General features: G+C 35.8%; 5 protein-coding genes, 1 non-coding gene and 1 pseudogene across 6 annotated transcripts; 4 read left to right on the top strand and 3 right to left on the bottom strand.

The window, feature by feature from the left end:
* The first annotated feature begins 688 nt into the window (after nt 1–688).
* Nucleotides 689–2276, top strand: LOC135147288 (uncharacterized). Its single transcript, XM_064080209.1, has 3 exons — nt 689–805; nt 900–2048; nt 2127–2276. The coding sequence occupies exons 1-3, from the start codon at nt 689–691 to the stop codon at nt 2274–2276; spliced, it is 1416 nt and encodes a 471-aa protein (XP_063936279.1).
* Nucleotides 2277–2973: 697 nt separating this feature from the next.
* LOC108226757 (thaumatin-like protein 1) lies at nt 2974–4055 on the bottom strand (annotated as a pseudogene).
* Nucleotides 4056–8213: 4158 nt separating this feature from the next.
* Nucleotides 8214–9640, top strand: LOC108225221 (glucan endo-1,3-beta-glucosidase-like). Its single transcript, XM_017400047.2, has 2 exons — nt 8214–8381; nt 8492–9640. The coding sequence occupies exons 1-2, from the start codon at nt 8309–8311 to the stop codon at nt 9448–9450; spliced, it is 1032 nt and encodes a 343-aa protein (XP_017255536.1). The 5' UTR covers nt 8214–8308; the 3' UTR covers nt 9451–9640.
* A 2191-nt stretch (nt 9641–11831) lies between these two features.
* Nucleotides 11832–13368, top strand: LOC108225468 (glucan endo-1,3-beta-glucosidase-like). Its single transcript, XM_017400337.2, has 2 exons — nt 11832–12027; nt 12136–13368. The coding sequence occupies exons 1-2, from the start codon at nt 11832–11834 to the stop codon at nt 13098–13100; spliced, it is 1161 nt and encodes a 386-aa protein (XP_017255826.2). The 3' UTR covers nt 13101–13368.
* A 5728-nt stretch (nt 13369–19096) lies between these two features.
* On the bottom strand, nt 19097–21647 carry LOC108225431 (rust resistance kinase Lr10-like). Its single transcript, XM_017400288.2, has 4 exons — nt 20734–21647; nt 20585–20626; nt 20457–20486; nt 19097–20376 (listed from the first exon to the last, which is right to left on the bottom strand). The coding sequence occupies exons 1-4, from the start codon at nt 21500–21502 to the stop codon at nt 19268–19270; spliced, it is 1950 nt and encodes a 649-aa protein (XP_017255777.1). The 5' UTR covers nt 21503–21647; the 3' UTR covers nt 19097–19267.
* A 541-nt stretch (nt 21648–22188) lies between these two features.
* Nucleotides 22189–24735, top strand: LOC108224472 (rust resistance kinase Lr10-like). The gene is made up of 3 exons (XM_017399110.2): nt 22189–23189; nt 23419–23460; nt 23548–24735. Exons 1-3 carry the CDS (start codon nt 22334–22336, stop codon nt 24678–24680), a joined length of 2031 nt encoding a protein of 676 aa, XP_017254599.1. The 5' UTR covers nt 22189–22333; the 3' UTR covers nt 24681–24735.
* Nucleotides 24736–25342: 607 nt separating this feature from the next.
* LOC108226304 (uncharacterized) lies at nt 25343–26357 on the bottom strand. Its single transcript, XR_010284501.1, has 2 exons — nt 25852–26357; nt 25343–25570 (listed from the first exon to the last, which is right to left on the bottom strand). It is a non-coding gene; the product is annotated as an uncharacterized LOC108226304 (transcript).
* Between the last annotated feature and the right edge of the window lie 405 nt (nt 26358–26762).

Here is a 26762-nt window from a genome sequence, read left to right as displayed (position 1 = left end):
TAAGTGGGTTCCAGGACTTACTTTTGGGGATAAAGCACAAGTCAAAGATGCAGTTAGGAGCTTTTCTATTGCATCTGGGAGACCACTGAAGTACAGTGTGGATGACCAGCTGAGGATCCAAGTTGTGTGCAGTAAAGGATGTCCCTTTAAGATGTGGTTCTCATACTTGAAGGAGAATAAAAGTTGGCAGCTGAAGACAGTTAATGATGAGCATAACTGCATCTACCAATACAGAAATAAGCTTGTGACTGTCAAGTACCTAGCAGATCTGTATGGTCCTAGGATAAGAAGAAATCCTAGTTGGAAGCTTAAAGAAATGCAAGAAGAATTCAGGACTACTTTGAAGGTTGAAGTTGGTGAAGCTAAGTGTTGTAGGGTGAGACAGAGGGCCTTAAGTCAAGTTGAGGAAGAGATGAAAAAACACTATGCTGGGGTTAGGAACGTTGGTGGTGAAATTTTGAGGGGAAATAAGGACAACACAGTGAAGATCTGTACAACAAGGGTGAATGAGGGAGATGCACCTCATTTTCAGAGATTTTATGTCTGTTATGACAAGCTGAAAAAGGGTTGGAAGGCTGGATGTAGACCAATCATAGGTCTGGATGGCTGCTTTCTCAAATCTGTGTGAGGTGGCCAGCTTCTTTCAGCAGTTGGAAGAGATGGCAATGACAGCATGTTCCCATTTGCAATGGCTGTGGTAGAGTCTGAATCTTATGATTCTTGGAGTTGGTTCTTACTCCTATTGATTGAAGATATAGAGTTGGGAGATGGCACTGGATATACACTAATTTCAGATCAACAAAAGGTGTTAATATCTTACCTTACAACTAATTTATCAGCTTTGTCTTTGTGTTTTATGTGAATCTAATTTTGTTTTGGTTTTATGACCTTTGTTGTAGGGCTTGGATAAGGCAGTGAGGGAATTTCTCCCTCTTGTGGAGCACAGATTTTGTGCTAGACATTTGTCTTCCAACTTGTCTAAGAAGCATCCAGGTGAAGCTGTCAAAGTGGCATTTTGGAGAGCTTGTACATCCACACATCCAGCTCAGTTCAAGGCTGCAATGAAGGACCTTGAAAAGCACTCCAAAGGGGCTGCTCAGAAGATGAATGAACTGGATCCCAAAGTATGGTCTCAAGCATACTTTGCAACTCATTCCAAATGTGCAAGCACTGACAACAATATCTCTGAGTGCTTCAATGCTTGGATCCTCAAGACAAGGTACATGCCCTTAACTGATATGCTTACAGAAATTCATGATATGCTTATGGAGAGGATACATAAAAAGAGAGATGCAATGAGGGATGTAGACTGTGTGCTTGTGCCTAAAGCCAAAAAAATGTTAGATAGAGCTGTTTTGGAGAGTAGTGAGTGCAGTGTGTTGTGGGATGGTCAGGATAACTTTCAAGTGAAATGGAGGGGGGTAGGTTTTTGTGTTAATTTGAAAGAAAGAACTTGTTCATGTAGAGTATGGGAGTTAACTGGCATACCTTGCTCTCATTCTGTTTGTGCCATTCAAAAAATGAGAGAAGATCTAGTTGACTATGTGGAACATTGGTTCAAGAAAGATACATATATGAGGACTTACTCATTTTGTTTGGAAGTGCTGAGGGGGGAACCCTTTTGGGAGGAGACAATGGGAGACACAGTTCTCCCACCACCATTTGTGAAGCAGCTGAGGGGAAGGCCTAAAAGGCAGAGGAGGAGGGAAGGGTGGGAGGGGGCTAGAGGAAGGATGAAGCAATCCCAAAGACCAAACTTCTCTAGGATGGGGAGGGTAATGCATTGCACAATCTATAGAGAGACAAGGCATACTAGAGGCAAATGCCCTAACAAGCCTGCTGATTATGTGGAGAAGCCAGTCAGAAAAAGGATGCCAAAGAGGAGACAAATGACTGAAGAAGAAGCTGAAAGAACTGCAGAAAGTGAGAGGGTTGGGAGGGAAAGGGAGACAGGGGAAGCTGAGCTTATGGATGAGATTTTGGAGGCTGAGCATGTGCTTAGTGCACCACCACCAACTACACCTAGAAGAAGCCAAAGAATGGTTTTTGTAAGTTATTTTATCCTTTCAATTGCTTTAATTCATGCACAAACTAGTGTATTAATTGTTTGTTTCATTAAAATGCAGATGCCTACACCAAATGTTCAAGCAACACATGGCACAGGTGGGACTCCATCTCCTTCAAAGCTGCAACCACATAAAGCTGGGACCAGCAAAAGAGGAAGGCCAAAGCTTCCTGTGAGAAAATTCAAGGTCCCAAGAAAAACAGGACTGTAGTTTAATATTTGTAATTTGCTACTGGGGAACATGTTGCTTTTTGGACACTGTAAACTTGGTAATATGGTAGTTTTTTGTGACTGTAACTGAAGGTGGGATGATAATTCTCTTTATTATTGTAACTGCAGGGGGGTGGATGGTTTTTATGTTTGGAATGATGTATTTGCAGTGTTGTTCTTCATCCAGTGATCTATCTGAAAATGAGCTTATTTCCGTTATGTTTTTAACAGAGTTAACGGGAGTTATTAATATGCAAGTTTTTTAATACTTCATTAGTTGACTGTAAGCTTTTTTAACTCCATGACCAAACTGCAAGTTTTTAAGCAGCTTTGTTATGAATTAGCCATTTTACCCTTTTTCCTCGTAATATTCTTTTGCACTACGTCTACGTCATGTTGTCTTTTGCTGGGAAGGGTAGGGTTAGGTATTCATCTCATTTATTTTTAATCAGATAAAATGATTAACATTTAGTTATTTTTATATGTGAACGTATATAAATGTGATGTCTAGTATTATTATTAGAAAATTATTATTTATATATTTCATATTTTATCATTTAGAAATTTCCTGGATAAATTGATCAGAAGATATCTGGTATGACATAAAGTGATATATAATTATTTTTTATTTGGGAGCGTATATATGCAACTCTTATAACAATATTTAACCAACAAAAATAAAATTCTTACAAATAAGAAGACAAGGAAAGAGGCATAGGTATAAAATATTGCGGAGACAATCGGTAAAGGTAAAACAGTATACATCACTTATTCAATGTTATTGCTCTCTTATTGTAGTACCTAGAAAAGTGAGAGCACAGTTTATTTAGTTTGCGCTTGACATATCAACTTAAAATCAGTACTTTTCACGGACAGAATGTGATTCTGTAGTTAGTTCCGGTAGAGCAAGTGAAGGTGCTAGTTTGATCATGGAAAGCATAGCCATAAGCCTGTGGACACTTTTCTTTAAAGTAATTTGCCGACCTTGATGGCTGGCATGTTTGTGTAGTATTAAACGCACCAGTGCAACAATCTTCTGGTCTATTTAAGGCCGCACAATCGCTAAGGCATCCCACTGTTTCACTACCAGATTTTCTCGCCAGATCTGCAGGACAGTCTGCGTTTATATCACCCAGGCAGCTGGTTGTCACACATGCCGAGTTATCAGGTGCTAGAGTAACACGCAAGTTAGAACCATCAACATTACTGATGTCGTAGGTGTCCAGTCCACCGTTGTCGTTTAATGTGAATTCAACTAGGGTTGCTGGTGGAACACCGTAGCTCCACTGCAGGCTTCGCCGCCATGTCCGCACTCTCCGGTAAGGCAAGTGGCTGTGCAGTATGTTCTAGCCCATATTCTTCCGGAAGTTTTGGTTGGAGATGGAACGTCGATAGTATTCGATGCCTGTGAAGCTAGTTCGAACCCTGTTGTTGATGGCTGTGATCCCTCCCCGGTGAACGCAGCTGGCCAGATTGTCATGGGACAGTTGTTTTTGATTGTGAATGTTGCCGACTCACCACCTGAAAGTACACAGTTTGAAGCCTGCTTTATTTGCTATATATATAACCTAACTTGCTAAAAAAAATGTTCGTCAATAAAAATTTAGATGCAGAAACTTAATTACCAATCAACAGAAGTGCAGCGAATGAAAGAGCCAAGAGAGACGTTTGCGCTGCCATATTGAACTATTATTTAACTATGTATAAGGAAATGTGATGATGAATATTGTTATATGATGACAGAACAAATTAGGGTTTATATAGCCCTTAAGTTCGATGATATCTCCGTCCATTTTCAGTGGTTCCGAAATAAAATTTAAGTTGATATTTTGATGCAGGTTCTGTGAATGTGCAGCTGGATGACCACGATCACATAACCATATTTTCTACGCAGACGAGCAAAAAGTCTGGGCAGCTGGTCGGCAAGTGATATCACCAGCACCACGTACATAATGACCAGAATTATAAAGTCTTAAAATTTAACCAGAAATATGATAAAGAAAGAAAAGAAAAATTCAACCATGTATAATCATATTAAAAAAATTTCATATTAATTAATGAATCACATAATATTTGATTTTAATATAAAATATACATACATACATATATATATATAGTATTAATTTAACACCTAAAATTTAAACATAAAGTTTGATATTAAAATTGTTTCCACAGTATAATTATTTCAGATAATTATGATTTAATGTAGAGTTATTTCAAGTCATCGAGAACAAATTATATAACTTTATATTTAATTTAATGAAGAAACTTATATTTAAAAATAATAATATATGCAGCTAACCTATATTTACAGGACATGGTACGGTCAAACTCTTAACATAAGAAACTTTTTATGTCACTACTTACCAGGTGGTTTTCAAATTTGGTAATCAAATAATCGAATATATTCAACGCAGCACGTTGCAATAGCTTGTCACAACGGGTACTAGCTCTATACTGTTTGTCTACCTACTGTTTATAGCCTTAAAATTTTCCAGTTGATTCATGCGGGCAACAATTTTCCACATTATATTTGTCTGCTACTTCGCATTCCGTAACCCAATCGTTGTCTTTGTTTGAAAATATAATATCGAAATGCAGGCATATTTATAATTTGTTTATTCCTACTTTTAGTTATTTTTGTAAACGTGATTATTAAAATTTTCAAATCAAGAGAAATGTTAATATGTTTGATGTGAAAATCTAAAATTCGAGTTTCATTAGATAAGTATACTAAATTAATAAAACCAATATAAAATTCTAACAATTACATTATATTTTATTTTAAAATTACCTGAAAACTATAAAACATACAATAATTAAAACTTTGAAAAAGTAAAATATTTAAAATGAAATCTGCACTTATATTCTTAACACCTTTGTCTTACATATCTGTTTTACAGATATTTTGTTTCCCATCCTACCTTTTCTTCTCGTGTCTTCGCGCATGTGCAATATATGGTTAAATACTGAACGCACACGTAACCTAAATGTTGAACTATTCCATAATTTCCATTTCCATGCGGGCAATATTACGTAACCTAATTGTTATCTTGGTTTGAAAACCTCGAAACGCTCCAAACTCCGGGTTTTGAGCAATGTTGTGAAAAGCGCAAATTGGTTCTAAGCGGCAGGAGGACCTTGTAGCGCTTAAGCGGTAAAGCGGACGCTTAAGCGGAATTTTAAGCGGGTCAATAAGCGAATTAATTAAATATAATTAAATATTTAATTATAATATTAATATATTTAAAAATAATATTATGTTGTGTTAAGAATATGCATTTTTAATATTTTTGATAAAATATATTTTTTTAATTTTATAATATAATTATAGTTATATTAATAAAAAATTAATATTTTAAAATTATTTTTTTAAACAAATTTGCAAGTCAACATCATTTTGACCGCTTAATTACCGCTTAATCCGCTTAACGACCGCTTAATCCGCTTAATTTTCAAAAACGCTTAATCTCCCGCTTAGTACAAAATCGAAGCGCTTTAGGGCCGATTCCGCTTAGGCGGCCGCTTAATCGGCCGCTTAATGCGCTTTTTACAACACTGGTTTTGAGTGGGGCAAAGTCTTGTTCGACATTGAGCCACGGTGAAGTACTCAGCTGCATTGTAATTATCTAAATTTTATATATTTTATTTGTATTTGAAAATTTATTATATTATGAAAGATAAAAGTTAAAACATAATTGGTGAGAATCAATTTTTTTTAACATTATATCTAAAATATCGTTGAACGTTTCACTAATTTGATTAGAAAGAAAACCAAATATGTCATACTAAATTATAAATTCAATTATTATAATTTAATATAAATTAATATTTGCACTAATTATAGTCAATTATATTATTAAATATTATTTATTATATAAAATATTTATATAAACCTTAAAATCCTTACAAAATTGTAACCAAATTCTTAAAATCTATATGGTCCGGATAATCGTTATAACGAATTTTTCTAGATTAGAATTTAACTGATTCGCATAGACCGGTCCGCTGCTAAACTCTGCCTAACAGCTCATGTGCATCTTAAAATCAATTATATATATATAAATAGATGATTTCTCTGCTTGCCGGTTAACTAGACTTTCTCTGCATGCTGATTGCTGAAGCTTTCTAACTTCAAAGTAGTAATAACAAGTACCGACTGACTAACATCAGGAAATTAACTGAAAAGATTGTTAGTTCGTGAGGCATATACGAGACTATGAATCTGGACTTTTGACCAATGGGCGACGGAAATATAAGCACTAAGCAGACGGCACACGACGTCCGTTAGTAACGATCATAATGGTGGGACATGTTTGAAAAGAGTAATGCCGCCTGCCCAAGTTTTAACTCAAACTTTTCCCATATAATAATGTAATATACTGATAAATTATTTTAATCGGGTAATTTGTATGCATATAGAAATCTTGTAATAATTAATTCGAATGGAAATAAAAAATTGTCAATTAAAATTTGACAAAAATGGAACAATTTTTAAGTATCTGACATTTTCTTTGATGAAAACAGACAAAACTATGCATTATCATTGTACCATATCATTTTAATATTGATTAACTATCATATCATATTTTATATAATTAAATATAATATAATTTATATTAGTTATAAGGGTATATATAGTTATATATACTATGATTATATTAATATTTGTAGTTTTGTCATACGTGACATCTTTATTTGCAAATGGTTAGATATTATATATTGAATGAACTATATATTATTATCATTATTCCGTCAAGAATCTAATTTTTCGATAATTAAATTTTCAAAAAAATTTATTTAGTTCCCTCCGTCAAAATTTGACTAACTGAGCTTTAGTTAATGCTAACGTAGAGATTGAAAAATCAAAGGTAAAAATAATTAAAAACATGAAAAATCAAACTTCACGGATTGAAATAAAATTTTGATATGTTAATATACGAGTGATTTCAAGAACGCGGGTTGGTGAAAATTTTCTATTTTGAGTTCACTAATGTATAAAAAATTGTATTTTAATAAGTTTTTTCTTCATGTTCTTGAGATTAATGTGCAGATTTCTATAAGTCAGTGAACTTGAAATCAAAAACTTTCATTACTTGTGTTTTTGAAATAATCGTTAATCAACATACCAAAATTTTAACTTAATTCAATCCGTGAAATTTTGATTTTTTATAATTTTTACAATTTTCACTGGCAGCCATTAGTCAAATTTTCACGTCCCATTAGACAGAGACTTGAATCAGATCTTTTAAGATTTTATATATAAAAAAATTGAATTCTTTGGTTCTCAAACATAAATCATAAACATTTCTAGCACACTGGTTACGGCTAATGCAGTTAATAGGGCAGTAAATTTTCCTATATATAATTTCTGTTGGGTAATATTTGACGATTCTTCTAATTAGCGCGGTAACTGGAAAAGATGACACAGTAATTTGTACGTCACGAGACTCCTATGATTTATGAATCTCTGGACTCGGTGCTAAAGAAGAAAAGTAAGCAAACCAAAAAGACTGCTTATCAAGAAAACGACCGGAACGACTAATTGGTTATAACTAATTGACACGACTGCGTGACACAAAGTAAGAACTTAACTTCGGAAGTTACTAAATATTTCTAGACTTTGTCTCTTAATTATTTATAATATATTCGAATTCCTCTAATATCAGTAACTATCATCCTAGTTCAGATGATAAACGAGGCAACTGGGAAGAGATGGCATTTGGACACGTTAATGTGTTTGGATTTTAACGGCGGCTTAGAATTTGAGGTTTACGAACCAAAGACTACAACGTTGCACGAAAACGACCACAAAAACCCGGTAAGTACGACAATGGCAAGATTGATTTTTCAACGGTGTCATGTGTGGAAATTTGATTTTAGTTTAGTAGACTGGGTGTGCTTAAGTGGAATTTACGGGAGTCTTTCAAAGTCTGGACGACTTGAGTACTATATAAGTGTGGTGAGATTTGCAAACTAACACACGGTACATTTGAGTTACTACTCTTGGTAATTTTATCGTATAGCTTTCCGATGGCTTTGCTCAGTTTTATGCGAGCTACGGTGCTGTTTCTTGGGATCTTATTGCCTGTTTTCATGACTACAGGTTTTGTTTTCTCTTTGTATAAGCAGAACTTGTGCGACTTGTTAGTGTAATGATAAAATATTTACTGATCACTTATGGTCTGGTTCGGTTCGGTTTGGTTTAATATGCAGGGGCGCAACCCATAGGCGTTTGTAATGGGAGAAACGGACTCAATCTGCCATCCGAAGAGGACACAGTGAGATTGTACAAAGACAACGGAATTGAAAGAATGAGGCTCTACGATCCACTTCACGCCACACTTGACGCTCTTAGAGGGTCCAACATAGAGCTCATTCTTGACGTCCCAAACACGAAACTTGAATCCCTTCAAAACCCTGATGCTGCAAAGGCATGGGTTCAAGACAATATTTTAAATTACCAAGACGTCAAATTTCGTTACATAGCTGTTGGAAATGAAGTTGATCCTGACAACGATAGCTCCCAGTACCTTAACTTTGTTCTTCCCGCCATGAGAAATGTGCATGATGCAATTGTAGCCGGAGGGTTACAAGATCAAATCAAGGTTTCGACCGCCACATATTCTGGTCTCATTGGTCCAAATTCGTCCCCTCCGTCACAGGGTGCATTCAAAGGCAGCGCACAAGGGTTCATGAGGCCAATTATTCAGTTTTTAGCCGATAACAATTCGCCATTACTAGCAAACATTTATCCATTCATCAGCTACCGCGATAATGCTCAGGAAAATCTTCAATACGCTTTAATTGCACCAACGAATGTGGTTGTATCAGATGAAGGGGGTCGTCAGTACAAGAACCTCTTCGACGCGTTGTTGGACGTTGTGTACTCGGCTGTGGAGAAATTGGGTGGTTCGAACATCAAACTAGTAGTATCGGAGAGTGGATGGCCTTCGGAAGGCGATAGAGGCGCAAGTGTAGAGAATGCACAGACTTACTACAAGAATTTGATTGATCATGTTAAAGGAGGGACACCGAAGAAACCAGGGAATATCGAAACCTTCTTGTTTGCGATGTTTGATGAGAACAACAAAAATGGGGCAGAGAGCGAGAAGCATTTCGGGCTTTTCAACCCCGATACAAGGCAGCCTAAATATCAGCTGAATTTCAGCTAAACTTTTATTAAGTCCTATATTTTTACAGATTAATCGCCGAATAAAGTCAATTTGAAGAAAGAGTTCCTGAGTGTGGGATTAATAATTAGTTTGCGCTTCACCGTAAACTGTTGTATTAGTCATATCTCATATGTACGCTCTGGCGAGAATAAAAATAATAAATTATTCGTAAGGGTTTTTCTTTTTCCAATTGTTCTATTTAGCAAGCTATATGTTTTGAGTAAACTTACTGCTCAATATTTTGGTTCAGAGCTTTTAATAGATATAGGATTATACTTCAAGTGTACAAATAAAAAACTTATGCGTCTGGTAAGTTTTAAAATATACTGAAACATTCTTCATCTTAATTGTTGTTTCTGTCCCTCTCAATTTTCTTTTATACCGGAAGGGGACCGACATATAGACTCTTCACAATTATTGTTTAATATATTATTTTGAAAAAAATTCTCCAGAATAAAGTTTTATGTTAAAATTTTTATAAAAAAAATTAAATTTTAGAAAGAAATCGAAATTTCTGATGAACACAAAATAAATAAAATATAAATTGACAAACTAACAAAGAACATGCATGTAGTTAGGGGTGAGCATTCGGTCGGTTCGGTCCAAAACCGGACCGAACCGAATAGACTGAGAACCGAAGTTTGAATATTTTTCGGACTGAACCGGACCGAAGTTTTATAATGGACTGAACCGGACCGAACCGAAATAATTCGGTTCATTCGGTCCGGACCAAAAGAACTGAAATTATTTGAAAAATAAAAATTTATATTATAAATAAAACTAAAAATCATGATTTATTTTAAAATTTTCATATTAATTAATCACCCCCAATTCATTAAAGGTAGATATAATTAAATTTACAAGTTAAATATTATAAATATAACATATAATATATATATATATATATATAATATAAATATAAATTAAATTATATATATTTTGGACTATTCGTTCCGGACCGAAATATTTTTTTACGGACCGGACCGAACCAAACTTTATGTCGGTCGATTTGGTCCGGACCGAATGGACTGGATTTTCAGAAAATTAAAACCAAACCGAACCGAATTTACACGATATGATTCGATTTTTCGATTCCTGTTCGATTTTGCTCATCCCTGCATAGTATCAGTCGGGTTATATTTGATGACACAGTAATTTGGACGTCACGAGCTAGGTTGCACGGAGACGGGTACGGGAACATATACGGGTACGGGGACGGGGACATGAAACGTCAATTTTAAAATTAAAGGGTACGGGGACGGCACATAATATATTAATAAAAAATTAAAAATTTAATATAAATAGGACAGATGCAACATTCTCAAATATTAATATCACCGGAGATCAACTCATTCTCCATTTCAGGCTCACAAAGGAGGTTGATTGTCAGATCCACTTCCACTTCCAGCATGTCCATATCCAGTACCACTAATTCCATGTTGTGTTTCCATTGAAAACTAATGAGTTATGTTTATTTGGTTGAGTGAGAAAGTAGTTTGAGAAGAGTTATGATTGTATGTATATATGAAGAACGTGTGAATAATGTATATAACTTGAATAGAAGCCACTGAGTTGGGGTTTTCTATGTTATGTTTAATTGGGGACGGGTATATTTATCATTTTACTCCAGGAAACGTCCCCAATTTTAACCTGCTGTCCCCAACTTTTTGGGGACGTCCCCAAGCCGTCCCCAGCCGTCCCCGTGCCGTCCCCGTCCCCGGGACGTCCCCAAACTGCGGTACTCCACCTAGTAGGCGTCCCCGTGCAACATAGGTCACGAGACTCCTGTGAATCTGGACTTGGTACTATGGAAAAGTATACCAAAAAGACTATTGCTTAAGAAAACGACCTGAAAGACTAATTCGTTATACTAATTGACACGAGTGTGAGATACTTGTCCCGCCCAGCATGTTGTTTTGTTTACATTCATTTTGAGATTTATAAAATAAAATTTCATAATGCTTTTATAGTTATTAATTTTAAATATAGTAAAAGTTAAAAAAATTAAAAAATATTATGACACTATATTTTATAGAAATCTCAAAATATGTATCGAAAAATAACATATAGAACATATTAGGACAGAGGGAATACGAAATAAGAACTTAATTTTGGAAAACTACTGAATATTTGTAGCGTATCTTAATTTTTATTAAAATATTCAAATTCCTAATTAATTTTCCTGGGTTAGATGATAGACGTGGTAGCTGGGAAGAGAATGGCCTTCGGACACGTTAATGTGTTAGAATTCTCGTTACAGAATTTGGGGTTTGCGAACCAAAGACTACGTTTCGAGAAAACGACCACAGAACGAAACTTACAAGATTGTTTTTTCCACAGTGTGATATGTGGTGGTTGTTTTTTTTAATTTTGCAGACTGCATGTGCTTAACTGGAATTTTCCGAGAGTCTTTCAAAGTCTTGACGAGTCTCGAGTACTATATAAGTGTGGTGAGATTGTACAAACTAACACACCGAACATTTGAGTTGTGTAACATTCCGATGGCCTTACTGATCAGTGTTATGCAAGCTACAGTGTTGTTTCTGGGGATCTTAGTGCCTGCTTTTAAGACTGCAGGTTTTGTTTTCTCTCTTTAAGCAAAACTTGTGTGACTTGTTAGTGTAATGATAAAAAATTTATTGATCACTTATCGTTTGGTTTGATTTGGTTTGGTTTAATTTGCAGGGGCACAACCCATAGGCGTGTGTAATGGGAGAAACTTAGATCCTCGGCCAAGCGAAGAGGACACAGTGAGATTGTACAAAGACAACGGAATTGGAAGAATGAGGCTCTACGATCCCCTTCATGCCACTCTTGACGCTCTTAGAGGGTCCAACATAGAGCTCATTCTTGACGTGCCAAACACGGAACTTGAATCCCTTCAAGATTCTGTTGCTGCAACAAATTGGGTTCGAGACAATATTTTAAATTACCAAGATGTCAAATTTCGTTACATTGCTGTTGGAAATGAAGTTGATCCTGACAACGATAGTTCCCGGTACCTTAACTTTGTTCTCCCCGCCATGAGAAATTTGCATGACGCAATTGTAGCCGGAGGGTTACAAGATCAAATCAAGGTTTCGACCGCCACATATTCTGGTCTCCTTGCTCGAAATTCGTTCCCTCCGTCACAGGGTGCATTCAAAGACAGCGCACAAGGGTTCATGCAACCGATCATTCAGTTTCTAGCTGATAACAATTCGCCATTGCTAGCAAACATTTATCCATATTTCAGCTACCAAAAAAATCCTGACGAAAATCTTCAATACGCTTTATTTGAGCCAACAAATACGGTTGTATCAGATGAAGGTACCGGTCTTCAATACACGAACCTCTTTGATGCAATGTTGGACACTATGTACTCGGCTGTGGAGAAATTGAGTGATTCGAACATCAATATAGTAGTATCAGAGAGTGGATGGCCTTCGGAAGCCGGTAAAGACACAACTGTAGAGAATGCAGGGACTTACTACAAGAATTTGATTAATCATGTTAAAGAAACTGGGACACCGAAGAAACCAGGGAATATCGAAACCTTCTTGTTTGCGATGTTTGATGAGTACCTCAAAGAGGGGGACGAGACCGAGAAGCATTTCGGGCTTTTCGACCCCGCAACTAGGCAACCCAAGTATGATCTCAGTTTCAGCTGAACTTTCATTCACTGTGTTATGTTTTTACAGATAATTCACTTAATTGCCTGCAAATGAGTAGGCAAAGAATAAAAAGTCAATTCAAAGAAAGAGTTCATGAGTTTGCACAGGGTTTATCTTCTGTTTTTCCAAATTATATGGGTTGTAAGTTTGTAATTTATATTTGTGAAAAATAATTAGTTTGCGATTCACCTGTTGTATTAGTCATATGTACGTTCTTGCCGGGAATAAAAATAATAAAACTTCATAAGGTTTTTTCTTTTTCCAATTGCTCTATTTAGCTTGCGATTTTTGAGTACATTGAAGAGGAGTTGTAATTTAACATCAAATATATTTAAATGATTATCGCTCAACCACAGGAAAGTTACTGCTTAATATCCACTTCTTTGTTCAGGAGCTTTCCACAGATATAGAATAAAATAACGCAGAGTGGAGATTTAATATATGCAAATGAATTTTGGGAATTTATCAAATATACTACTTTTTAGGATCTTATTTGCAAAAATACCATCTTCCTAAATTAATTGCATATATACTAAACTAAGTTTCTAAATTGCAAAAATAGTAATACTACCCCTCCCCCTGCAACTAAATGCAACCTCATATGCAACTGAATGTCTGATTTCAAGTTCCACTTTTCAAATGTCATTTTCGACCTCATCCTTGGAGTATATATATATATATATATATATATATATATATATATATATATATATATATATATATATATATATATTCTGAAAATCTGGTCGAAAATGACATTTGGAGACTGGAACTTGAAATCAGGCATTTAGTTGCATTCAGTTGCATTTGGTTGCATTCAGTTGATTCTATTTTGATCTAATAGCCCCGCCAGAGGCATCCATACATCAGTTGTAGGCCTGCAACCCAAATCCACCACAATATCACCCCACCCTAAAAAAATTCAGTTGCTTATGAGGTTGCATTCAGTTAATTCTATTTTGATCTAATATGCAACCTCATATGCAACTGCAACTCCTGATTTCAAGGATGAGGTCGAAAATGACATTTGAGAATTGGAACTTGAAATCAGGCATTCAGTTGCATGTGGTTGCATTCAGTTGCAGAAGGGAGGGGTAGTATTTTTGCAATTTAGAAACTTAGTGTAGTATAACTGCAAATAGCTATTCTTGAGAAAAGTAAATTTGCAAAAATTTACTTTTTCCTATATATTTATGAAAAAACCCCATGAATTTTCCCGAGCCCTGCATACATGGACGTAGAGTAAATTTTATTATGTCAATAATTAGTGTGTGTGTGTGTGTGTATATATATATATATATGCATGCATATAAGTCTCCTAAAATGTGATGGGAACCGATAAATTTTATACAGCTTAAAAGATATGTATAGATATATTTTTTATGTGTATTAAGTTGATGGAATTAATTTTTTTTAATTGCCAATATTGTACATGCGCACATCAATATTTAAATAATTTAGTTATTTAAATCATCAGACAGGTTAAAAGCGCTGCTATAAAAATACGAACACTATAATTAATCGACGAATGCATAAAATAAGGATTAATAAAAATTAATTAAATTGATTAATATTTAATCAGATAAATAACTAAGCAATCGAACATTTAATCATTTAAACAAATTATGAAATAAAAATTAATTGATGATTAGTTACCGTTCCTAACTTTTTATTTCAAATGTTAGTCCTATTTGTCAAAATGAACTTCCCATAACACTGTCCTACTCTTTTTCCAATACAACTTTTCAAAACTTAATTTTGAACTTGTCTTTCCAAAATTGATCAATTATAGTAAATATTTAATGCTCACTTCTAGTGAAAGTTGGCTTTAGAAAACATCAAGTTAATCTTATTAAATACTGTTTTCAAGGTTTACTATCAATTAAAGAGTCCTGAAAATGAAAATAAAAAGAGAAGTAAACACATTTAAAATACCTTAACATGTGTGAAAATGATGAATAGGACTAAAATTTCGAAGAAGCAGTAATATTTGTAAACCTTTTCTCCCTTGCTGTGACAGGGGGAGTCATGATTATTTGTTTTTTGCTAAACAGTGGCACGCATAACGTACAATACAAACACATATAAACTACACGCATCGTATTGAAACTCTGCAACACGAATCTGATCTTCTGTGAATTTAGAGCAAGTCCAACAATGTCCTAGCAAATGTCCTATAAATATAATAAAATAATGTGTCCTAGTGATTTAGGACATCATCTTCATATATCAACTCCAACAACATGCCTCATTATTGTGCCTTATTATTAAAATATTAATATATTTAAATTGTTATTGGAGGGAAATGAAAAGGAGAGAAGAGAGAGATGTAGTGGAATGGTAGGAAACTATTTTTTTATTGAATAGGGCATGCATATTGGTGCCTCAAAAATAAGGCAATTTTTACATGTCCTAGTGTTTTAAGGCACCACTAGGACATTGTTGGAGCATTGATTTGCTTCACATGCCTTATATTTTGATTTAGGACATTAATATAGGGCACTCTTGGACTTGCTCTTAAGACCAGACAAAGTTGGAAGTACAATACACATGGAGTCTTCTTTTCCATCTGATCGTCATGCAAAATCTCACTGTTTTTTCAAAATCATCATCTCTGAAATCAGTTCCGAGAGTAAGCTGGTAAGTGTCTCGCATGCAAACATTTCGCTTCACAATGCATAACATAATCTCTTCGTCACTTGTTTTATATGTAAATGGCAGATGATTCCCGAAAAGTTTGTGAAAAAGTATGGAACTGAGCTACACGGAAAAGTTCGATTAAAAGCTCCAGGTGGTGCACCTTGGCCAGTGGATTTGCAAAGGAAACAAGGCAAGGTTTGGTTGCGAAACGGTTGGCCTCAATTCGCAACATTCTACTCTCTGTGTTTTGGCCATTCGGTACTTTTTAAGTATCAGGGGAATTGTGATTTCGAGGTGGTGATATTTGATACGAGTGCTACCGAGATAGACTATCCGAAAAAACTAGGGAAAAGAACGAAAGGAAGGCTAAATGATGAACTCAGGGCTTGTAAAAAGAAAAGGGTACAGTCTGGGCTTAAAGAAAATCATGGTGTTGGTGACTGTTTGATGCAAAAATTGCAGAAAGAAAACATTGCGAAAGCTTCACTGGACAACGAAACCTCGAGCAGTGAGGAGGAACGAGGAGACGTTGCAAATGGCATTGGATGTAGTACTCGCATGATGAAGAGGCCTATAAAACTAGAGGTTGATCTGAATAATCCAGTCCAGCAGCATGATAATATCAGAGGCAAGTTAATTAGCTCCTCTGTTTCAAATTTATTCTCCAACAAATTTTATATCTTCTCGGCTTAATATTTGCATGCAGGTAAGGAAGAGTGCAATAACGCATGTGCTTCGGCCAAAGCCTTCAAATCCAGTTTCCCCTTTTTCATTAAAGTTATGAAACCCTCATTTGTCGGTAAAACGCAAGGATGGGTACGTAATTAAGCAGATGAAATTTGTACATTCTATAGTTCTCTTCGGTTTTTATTAGTGCATGTTATAAATATCTATGTTTTAGAGAACGCAGACTAGTTTTAAGGGATTCGGTTGGTTTTGTAACTGTTATTTTGGCAGTTTGCAAAGAAGGCCGATCTGAAGACCTATATGAAGGACAGAGTCGAAGTTCTTATTATTCGACTTGGAAGACGAACTTGGCTGGTTAAGTTTCGCGTCGAGTCGAACAGAGTTAAAGTGGGTTTGGGTTGGCAGCAATTTGCAGAGGACAATGCACTCGCAGTAGGTGATGTATGTGTGTTTGAGCTGGTTGAGCCTTCTAAGAAATTGCTCCGTGTGACGATATTCAAAGCAGAGCCGGTGTCCGGCAGCTAATTACATTCGGCAAACGAGTGCTATAGTATTCCTGAGTAGTAAAATTCCAAGATTTGCATGTTCTTACCGTTGATTAAGACTTGTAATCGTATATAAGTTTTGCTTGTTCTAATCCAAGGATTGTCCAAATCATTGTGTTCTATTATTATGCCGTGGACACGTGTTAGAAAAACCGATTATAAAATGACTAAACTGATTCCACTGTGCTTCAGCTAGAACTATAATTTAGTTTATTGCGAGGCAAGCATGCGTGAAAAAAGACATAAAATTTTTGGTAAAAGCGTACATAAGATATTTGCGCGCATTTCCAAAGCTAAAAGATATTTGCACTTCAATCACACAACGTCTGCACGCTCCATCTTTTGTTCACTATGGGAGTTGTAAAATATAACCTTCCTGTCATAATATGATGAATACAATCATTGCTTCTAAAATGAAATATTCATATTTTGTTTTCCACCGATCACATTTTCGGGTTATTTAAATACATTTAACCGCTTACTTTTCTCGTAGTGGTGTGTGATTATTTTATAGACGTAAATGCAGAACTAAATAGTTCTATACTTCTGATTTGTGTAGTTTGTTTTCCGTATACAGTGGCATCATCAGATTTCTACTATGCTCAATCGCAGAGCCACCTCAGGTCAAGCCATTTAAAACACCTGAAAATGGTCACCTGGCTTTCACTAAAAGAATCTCGACCTATGTTTTAAATTATTGTTTGATACTTCCACGCGGAAATTTGTGAATATAATTTTTACAGTAGAAGTGGCATTTCCCCACGTACTTTTGCAATTTGATCCCTAGCTCTCTCTAAACTCTGTTTGGTTTTGCATTACAGATTGGCACAGCTGCCTTTGCATTACCCTCATTTGTCAAGAGAGAAGTGAGTAATCTTTGAGATTCGCCAGCCTTGCAGGTTGCTGATAAATTTGCATGTTTGAAGTTAATTTATTAGCATGTCCAATTTGCCTCCAGATTTATGGAGTTTTGCACGTTTGTTTTTTGAGTTAGACTCAAAGAAGTGATACAGGGGATCTTCACAATCAAATTTACTTGAATTATTATTTGATGATAAATTTTCTGATGGATCAAAATCAGCAGTTTGATATGTATAGAATGTGTTATCATCCTTGTTATACACTGTGTGAACTTTCTGAAATTGAATAAATTTACTGTTTACTGGGAAATTTTTATAATCAACTATTATTACAAGAGTTATAACCAAAAGAAAACTATTATTAAAAGGAATTATGTGGGGGAGATTGAAGGATAAAGATAATATATAACTTAATGCGACATACAACAACAAATCAGAGTGGCGCAGCGGAAGCGTGGTGGGCCCATAACCCACAGGTCCGAGGATCGAAACCTCGCTCTGATATTGGTTTTCTAATAAGAATCCATTGAACGTTAGCGTGTATTCATTAGCAACTACACAGTAAAAACTCTATAAATTAATAATGTCGGGACCGGAGAAATTTATTAATTTATGGAGTTATTAATTTATCGATAAATTAATAATTATTAATTTAAAGAGTTTTTAACTGATTATACTGTACATGCCAAACAAAAAAGAACCTTGGGACTCAAAATAAATCAGTAACTAATGTGTTCACTGGAAATTAAATCAATAATGACTTTTGAAGTATTGTACAGTAAATGTAAACAAGACGAATAAATGTGTTTGGTGTACAGTATTCTTAAGCAATTTTGACATATATAAATTACATAAATGTGTTAGAGTATTCAAATCATATATGACAAGATAGCTTCTCATACAATACAAAAATACAACTTCAAATAGATTTGAACTTCAAAGAAAAATATACAACTATTGAATCATATTTCAATAGAGTGTAATATATTTTTCTTCAGCTTTTATGAATTATTAATTTATAATTTTCTTGGGACCGAAAATTATAAAGGAATCTCCCGAAAAATTATTATCCTATTATTTTATCGAGTTTTTCAATTTTTTACATTGGCTCAAGTCGGGACCAGACAATTTTATTATTTTAGAGAGTTTATTAATTTACCGAGTATTAATTTAAAGAGTTTCTACTGTACAAGGCTTCTAATGTAGTAACTTTACAAATAATGGCAACTTGGTTGGTACTTTTGCCTTGCAAAAAACTATATAATTCCAATTTTTCACTAACCTTTAAGTAACAAAAAGAGTTGATTATTACAAATTTACTCTGATATAGTTTACCAACATCAATGTAACACATTCAAATTGAACTAGAGACTAACTATAGAAGGAGCCCTAAACGATCTATTTGGCTATGACTTTAGCACTTTCCTTTTGGTCAGTTTGCAATAGTAGAGGAGTAGATAGATATCAACTCTTGATCCTCCATCTGCTCTTCCTGCAGATGAAGAAAAGGCTTCGGAGGCATCCTCAAAACATCTGCATCTCCTTCCAGCATCTCAATAACTTTATGCATTGAAGGACGTTCACTAGGTCTCATTTGTATACACCACAGTGCTACGATGATCATCTTTTTTACCAACTTCTTTTCTTCCTCATCAGCATCCTCTATTTCAATTTCATTTCCTGCACTGATTTCGTCAAAAACCCACAAAGGGTACTGAACTTGACTTGTTTCGTTCACAATAGGATTTGAATTTTTCCTTCGACTAGCCATTTCCATTAACAACATCCCGTAGCTATAAACATCTGCTTTAAGTGAGACACCTCCAATATTTTTGTAAAACAACTCTGGTGCCATGTAACCTATTGTTCCTCTTGCTGCTGTCAAAGTCAAAAAGCTATCCCCACTTGCATATAGTTTTGCAAGACCAAAATCAGAAATTTTTGGATTAAAATTCTTGTCGAGAAGTATGTTATGAGGCTTGATGTCAAAATGCAAGATTTGCATGTCACAACCCCGGTGTAAATAATCAATTCCTTTTGCCACCTTATAAGAAATCTGATACATTTTTTCGCAGCTCAAGGAGACTAAATGTTCATCTTCATTCTCAGGAAAGATGTATTTCTCCAGTGAACCATTAGGCATGAACTCATAAATTAGAGCCCGTTTTGAACCTTGAAAACAAAAACCAATGAGCTCCACTATATTTACATGGTGAATCCTTCCAATTGTGGCAACTTCATTCATGAATTCTTGTGCAGTTGCATTGGACTTCCCCATTATCTTTACTGCTACTACAAGGCCACTTCTAAGTTCTCCTTTATATACACTTCCGAAACCTCCTTCACCCAACTTATCTCTGAAACCATTAGTGATCTTCTTAATGTCTGAGTAACTGTATCGTATAGGCGTCAGATTGTTTTGGCCTTGAAGAAAGTCTTCAATTGAATCATACACCGATAAGTGTCTTTTCTTCAATCTATAAACTAAAACGGCCAACAGAAATGGTAACCCAATTGTGAATCTTGCAGCGAGTATTAGTCCTGAAATTGTTTTACTATTATAAGAAATTTGTAATAAAGATACTTTGTGTAAGTAAAGTACACAGATGGTAGAAGCTTACCAGCAACCGCGGCTATAGCAGAACGATGGTCTGGTAGTGAGGACAAACCAAAAGAAGATGAATCAGATACGACATGCATCTATTTATAAGCTTCTAATTGCATATAAAATGAAATTCTTAGAACTTACCATTCAGTATCTCCTTGATGCCGTGTAAATTTTGACGCCAGCCTACAGGTTTAAGTTTTGCAAGATTACTATTAGAAGTTGTAAAAATTTCACTCTTTCTAGATCAATGAGTAAACAAGACAAATCAAATCAATTAGAGTTGTACTCACAGAGTGGTAAAAAGGCATCTGTAGTAATGTCATAGAGATCACAGTCATAAAAGCAAGTGTACTCTGCATTAAGCGCCTGGCAAAGTGAATACACACGCAGATTACAGCTTGCGCAGAAGATCTTAGACCAATCCATCTTGAATCCATAGGCCATTCCATCATGAAGTTCTGAAAAATTAGTGATAGGAAGTTCTGAAAAATTGATAGTAAGATAATTATCGGTTTTCAGAATAGGCCATTCTCTCGACACCCAAGCCAATTTTGTAACCTCACAATCACCTTCCACTTGTGACAGCGTTATCCTACCAGTAACAACATAGGAATACTTGTATAAAGACGATGAAGCAATCGATGTAATATTGATGTACTGGCTAGACACTGCAGGAGTGTGGCAGCTGAGAAATGTAACCGGCTGGTTAAGATATTCAAGAGGTATGTTCCCGCGGATAGAAGGCTCTTCTTGCATAGAATAGAGCGGAAGAGAGGAATAGTTATCTTTTTTAATCCCCGGATCAACAACCAAGAGTGAAGAATTGTCATAGTTGATATCTTCAACAAAGTATTGCATATTATCAGGAGATAAATGTAGAATGGTGCGATTGTTTTCACAAGAAAACTCATAGCTAGAGCCCTTGCAATTCTGGTTGTCGCCTTTGAGTTGAAAGGGACATCTAATCTCCCGGACATTTCCACAAGACAAAGGCGCAGAGTAGGCTTTGAAGGATAGAACAGATATTACTAATAAGATTAGTATTGATGAGGTTTTCATGTCAGCAACAGTAGCAAAACTGTTTCCTCCTCACATCAGGCTTTTGTTCAGATTTGAACAGAACACCGCCCCAGAAGACATAAAAGGTCGTATCCAGTACACAACACTTCCCGATCATAAAATGTCAAATGCCGCTTTCTTCTTTAATCCCAGTTGCACTTTCCTTGTTCACATCCAATATCCTCACCAGATTCCAAAGCGGTAGTTCTCACCTTCTCATATCTTTATTTCAAGAAAAAGAGAAAGTCTCACCCTAACATCTATCATTACAAATATTATATTAATCATACAGGTACAAATGCGGTGGGGGGCCAGACTATATACATTAACTTATCTTCATCAATAAATTCAAAAGCCCGAATCTCAGCTTTGATTGTCAAAATATGATACTCAATTATGAACAACTTGCAATATGTTACGTAGTTGTGGAGGAAACGTGTTCCTATTCCGTTTTAATTAAACACGGTCACGTAGCTTTACATAAACAAAATGAAACAAGTCAAGGGTCAAAATACAACCAACAAAGTTAACTAGAGCAGTTGAAGATGCTCAGATTTTCAACTACAAAATAAAATTACAAACATTCGGCTTAATTCAAACCCGCAACTCTCTAATTTTTAATCACGAGAAGTATCCACTAGACTACAACACTGAAGACATGTACCGGGACCACTATTTGTGCAGATAAGACCTTCCTGGTCCAAGTTGTAAGCTTGTAGCACATGGATTTTACATTTGTTTATCAAGTCCACGCTAATTTTCAGTAGTCATTGTTCCTGCAGATACATTATACAGTGTATTAGGCCATCAGAAGATATCAGTATTTCAGCTATGTGTTCATTCAAGTTTTTTGTTCGAGTACTAGTAGCAGTAGTAGTAGTAGTGATCGGAGCAGGTTCAGTGACAAATGTTTCGGGTCAGAACGAAAAAACTGATGATTGCAACATAGTAAAAAGATGCAAGAAAACTGGCCCAAGCGTCCGTTTCCCTTTCTATCTTAGTACCAACAAGCTTGATTCATGTGTAAACTCGTACCCTTCAGGTTTTAAGCTCTTTTGCAGAGGCAAAGACACCGTGCTTCAGTTTAAGTATTTATCCGATACATCTGTAAACGGACAACAGCTCTCATTTTCTATAGATGCATCCGTCAATGAAATCAATTACAATTCACAAGAGGTAATTCTCGGATCATTTATGTTTACAAGTCCTCATGCGCTGATCCGGGCCTCCTTGAATTCCAATTCAAGTTCTGATATTGTTGCACCATTCAAGATTTCAGAAGGGAATTTGTTCCTCAATAACTATACTTTCTTCAATTGTTCATCAGAAGGTGACAGACTGTTTAGGTCTTTTGTTCCAAGCGTGACTCTCTTCTCGAATGAGGCTAGTTTCCAGTATTACGCCTTCTTGTCAAATTCATTTTACACTTTTGATGTGCCTATCAGATCATGCACCAGGAAGTACAGTGTCTCTGGTGCCCCTCTTTTGCTCGATTACCGAATTTCTGAGCGCCATTATGATCAGCTTCGGATGAATTGGTTCACACCAAATTGTAGAAAATGTGAAGCCAGTGGAGAATATTGCAAGTTCAGTAACAATACAAGTAGCAGCAGCAGTAGTAACCTCATTCGAAATGGCACCAGCACTGTATGTTTCCCCATACCAGCGCCTCCGCCTGCAGTAAGAGGTACGAAAGCAATAATATTTCAACTGGTTCCGTTTGATCATATATAATCATTTCTGCAGCAGCATTACGCGTGCTTGCATTAAGCATTGAGATAAATTAGGCATTTCATCTATACCATCTAAGATTAGTACTGATCTTAGATTATGTATGATATATTGAAGAGAACATTGGTCTCTAGTCCTGGAAGAGTGTTTGATTGTACTAATACGATATTGTTATAATTTCGTAGGTCATGGTGCATCAATCAGGTCAGTGTTATCAAAGCCATCAGGTAATAATTCATTCTAGACAGAAGCTTAAAGTTATAATGTGTGCTTCAAAATCTTACTTTGAATTGGTTCATTGTTTTGACATTCAGGGATAGTCCCTAGTGCATTGTTCATTGCTCTTGTGTTAGCTGGGGTACTATACTATGTGATCAGGTCACGTCATCTAAAGGAAGAAGATCGTCAGAGGATTGAGATGTTTATGAATGATTACAAAGCTATGAAACCAACAAGATATTCGTATGTTGATATCAAGAAAATAACTAATCATTTCAGTGAAAAATTAGGCCAAGGTGGCTTCGGATCAGTCTACAAAGGCCAGATCACTGATGAGATTGTTGTTGCAGTTAAGGTCCTCAATATTGATTCCAAAAGTAATGGGGATGACTTCATCAACGAAGTAGGCACTATCGGACGTATCCATCATGTTAATGTGGTTCGCCTTGTGGGGTATTGCGCTGATGGATGCAATCGAGCTCTGGTTTATGAGTTCCAACCTAATGATTCTCTCCAAAAGTTTACTTACTCTGCAATAAACAATAAGAACAACTTCCTTGGTTGGGAGAAGATGCAAGAAATTGCTCTAGGTATAGCTAAAGGAATCGAATATCTTCACCAAGGATGTGCCCAGCAGATTCTTCACTTTGATATCAAACCTCACAATATCTTGTTGGATCAAACTTTCACTCCCAAAATTGCTGATTTTGGGTTGGCTAAATTGTGTTCCAAGGACCAGAGTATTGTATCAATGACTATGGCTAGAGGAACCATTGGTTATATTGCGCCAGAAGTATTTTCTAGGAATTTCGGGAAGGTGTCATCAAAATCAGATGTTTACAGTTTTGGAATGTTATTGCTCGAAATGGTTGGAGCTAGGAACAACGAAGCAGCAGTAAACAGCAGTGATACGTACTTTCCAGAATGGATATATCGTCGGTTGGAGGGAGGTGGAGAAGTGGCAATCCAAATATTAGAGAAAGAAGAAGACACGAATATAGCAAGAAAGCTGACAATTGTGGGTCTTTGGTGCATAGGGTGGCATCCGGCAGACAGACCATCCATGACTCGAGTGATCCAGATGCTAGAAAAACCAGATTGTCCAGCAATGCCACCTAATCCTTTTGGTGCCGCAAGTTCAGCACCTTTTAGTGCTGCATATTCAGTACATTCCAGCCTCTTTTCGAACGAGCTCGATGTTATTTCCGAATCCGAAAAACAAGATTAAGTACACAAGTATAGTTTGATCTATTCTTCTATAATAGTATTATCAATTGTTTCAAGCCTCACTACCCTCCTTGAGAAGAAATTAAAACTTCCAATTTTCATCAGAGTACACAAAAGAAATGCAAAGTTTACAATTAGGTTGCTATACTCTCCGAGAAATCTGCTATTGAAATAAAGCTGTTGATAGTTTTAGATGACACAAGTTTCTAATGCAATCAACGGGATAAGAAACTGATGCTGAAAAGTTAAAGCAAAATTGCTAACAGGAATGTGCATAAAACTAAAATATCATTTAGGTTTAAAGAGAATCATCTCATGTTAGTAGTAAGTAATGAAAATCAAATCATCGCGTATCCATTCCTGGCATTCTCAAGCTAAATTATTTCAAAAGCCAAACTTTAGTCTTTCAGAACAAGCAGGAATTACTAGAGCCATATTTAAATTCAGCTAGTAATACAATTGCAGAAATATAATCCAATTAGCTTAACAGTTTTATAAACATCTGCGAGTAGAAGTCCCATCAGCTTCCTTCTGCCCACAATACTAGACCAGAAAATGAATCGAAAAATACTTGATCTGAGAAATATAAGTTCTGGAATTTCGTTCATTTCAGATTCTTAACAAGAAGCACACCAGCATAAAATTGTACAGACAAACATATAATAAAATTAAATCAAGAATACCTCGTATTAATCCTGTAAGTTTATAAACGCCAAAAGTAATCTCAAATTATTCATATCTTCAACTAGTACAAGCATGTTATTACAATCTCCCTTGTCTAAATCAATGGCATCAGAGAGTATGAAGGGGTCTGTATCGCCTTATATCTTCTGCATAATCTTTCTGGTGTCGTGTAACCAATTCTTCTTCGACAACTGCAGCCCACAGAACCTGAAATTACAACCCCGAAACCCGATAAGAACCACCGAGTAATCAATGCTTAAAACTATATTTCTGGCTTTTCATCTTCTTTCAAAAATTCAGAACTCTCACATGACACGAAAGAATCTCTCAGAAACAATCCATAATTTGGGATCCAATTAACCGATCCGTTATCAAAAAAGTATACTAAGAATCAATTCAATCGCTTATTTTCCAAAACCTAATTCACAAAAACAACACAATTTTCTAATTACGACATAAATAAAATATCAACATATTAAAAGGCGAACCTGATTAAAAAAAAATTAAAAATCAGAGCAGCGTCCGTTCTTTTCCCAATCGCCGAAGCGAGTAGGCTCGGGGCCTTTAGGACCTCCGATCTCACCGGTCGCTTTATTTATATCCAAACTATCTTCATCCTCTTCTTCATCGCTTTCGCGATCGCCGTCGTTCACTTTCTCGTCGACGATTTTATCGCCGTCTCCGGAGACCGGCTTCTCGTGTTGTTGCGTTTCGTGAAGCTTCTGAGATGTGTATGAGATCAATCGCCTCGCGGAGGCGGAAATTTCGGAAGTTAGTAGCCCTAGTTTAGTTGGTTCCGATGAGAACAGACGGCTCAGATTTGCTGGTGAGAACAGACGGCTCGGATTGCTCGCCATTGATTGATTGTTTTGGAGCGTTTGTGTTTTGCGGCGGTGCGATTGTGTGTTGGGGGGAATGGGTTCGTGTATAGACGATGACTACCTTACCGCGCCGACTTGAATTTTGGGTGAGGTGGCAGGGCCAGATTGTAATTACACTCGCAAATACTTTTTTGGTTTTTCGGATCGCAAATATTCTTTCGAATTCACACGCCTCAGATTTTTTTTAATATGTAATTTATGACATTAAAAAAAAACCTTCAAATCAATGTAGCAGGCTTAAGAAATAAAATTGTTAGAGCATCTCCAACCACGAATACCCCTTAGCTAAAATCTTAGTTGTCATGTCAAAAATAAATATTAGTCTCTCACTCTCATTTCTTTACTGTACTATTTTGGAATGTCACTCTCATTTCTTTACGTTACTATAAATAGTAAGTTTTTCTTATCATTACACTCACTATCTTCCCCTACTATCTCATATTTAACAATAAAAACTACTATTATACCCACTACTTTCCTCCACTATCACAAATCTATTATTAAATATTGATAGGTCC

The sequence above is a fragment of the Daucus carota genome, chromosome 6, assembly GCF_001625215.2.
Source record: "Daucus carota subsp. sativus chromosome 6, DH1 v3.0, whole genome shotgun sequence".
Classification (NCBI taxonomy): domain Eukaryota; kingdom Viridiplantae; phylum Streptophyta; class Magnoliopsida; order Apiales; family Apiaceae; genus Daucus; species Daucus carota.
This window is presented reverse-complemented; position numbering and strand designations above follow the sequence as displayed.

Excerpts from the sequence above, each read along its gene's own strand:
- LOC135147288 (XM_064080209.1), top strand. The coding sequence starts at position 689 with ATGGCTGTGGTAGAGTCTGAATCTTATGATTCTTGGAGTTGGTTCTTA. Across the intron at positions 806-899 it reads TAATTTCAGATCAACAAAAG|GGCTTGGATAAGGCAGTGAG; the intron begins GTGTTAATATCT and ends CCTTTGTTGTAG. Across the intron at positions 2,049-2,126 it reads GAAGCCAAAGAATGGTTTTT|ATGCCTACACCAAATGTTCA; the intron begins GTAAGTTATTTT and ends ATTAAAATGCAG.
- LOC108225221 (XM_017400047.2), top strand. The coding sequence starts at position 8,309 with ATGGCTTTGCTCAGTTTTATGCGAGCTACGGTGCTGTTTCTTGGGATC. Across the intron at positions 8,382-8,491 it reads GCCTGTTTTCATGACTACAG|GGGCGCAACCCATAGGCGTT; the intron begins GTTTTGTTTTCT and ends TTTAATATGCAG.
- LOC108225468 (XM_017400337.2), top strand. The coding sequence starts at position 11,832 with ATGTGCTTAACTGGAATTTTCCGAGAGTCTTTCAAAGTCTTGACGAGT. Across the intron at positions 12,028-12,135 it reads GCCTGCTTTTAAGACTGCAG|GGGCACAACCCATAGGCGTG; the intron begins GTTTTGTTTTCT and ends TTTAATTTGCAG.
- LOC108225431 (XM_017400288.2), bottom strand. The coding sequence starts at position 21,502 with ATGAAAACCTCATCAATACTAATCTTATTAGTAATATCTGTTCTATCC. Across the intron at positions 20,627-20,733 it reads AGATGCCTTTTTACCACTCT|GCTGGCGTCAAAATTTACAC; the intron begins GTGAGTACAACT and ends TTAAACCTGTAG. Across the intron at positions 20,377-20,456 it reads TGCTATAGCCGCGGTTGCTG|GACTAATACTCGCTGCAAGA; the intron begins GTAAGCTTCTAC and ends AAACAATTTCAG.
- LOC108224472 (XM_017399110.2), top strand. The coding sequence starts at position 22,334 with ATGTGTTCATTCAAGTTTTTTGTTCGAGTACTAGTAGCAGTAGTAGTA. Across the intron at positions 23,190-23,418 it reads GCCTCCGCCTGCAGTAAGAG|GTCATGGTGCATCAATCAGG; the intron begins GTACGAAAGCAA and ends ATAATTTCGTAG. Across the intron at positions 23,461-23,547 it reads AGTGTTATCAAAGCCATCAG|GGATAGTCCCTAGTGCATTG; the intron begins GTAATAATTCAT and ends TTTGACATTCAG.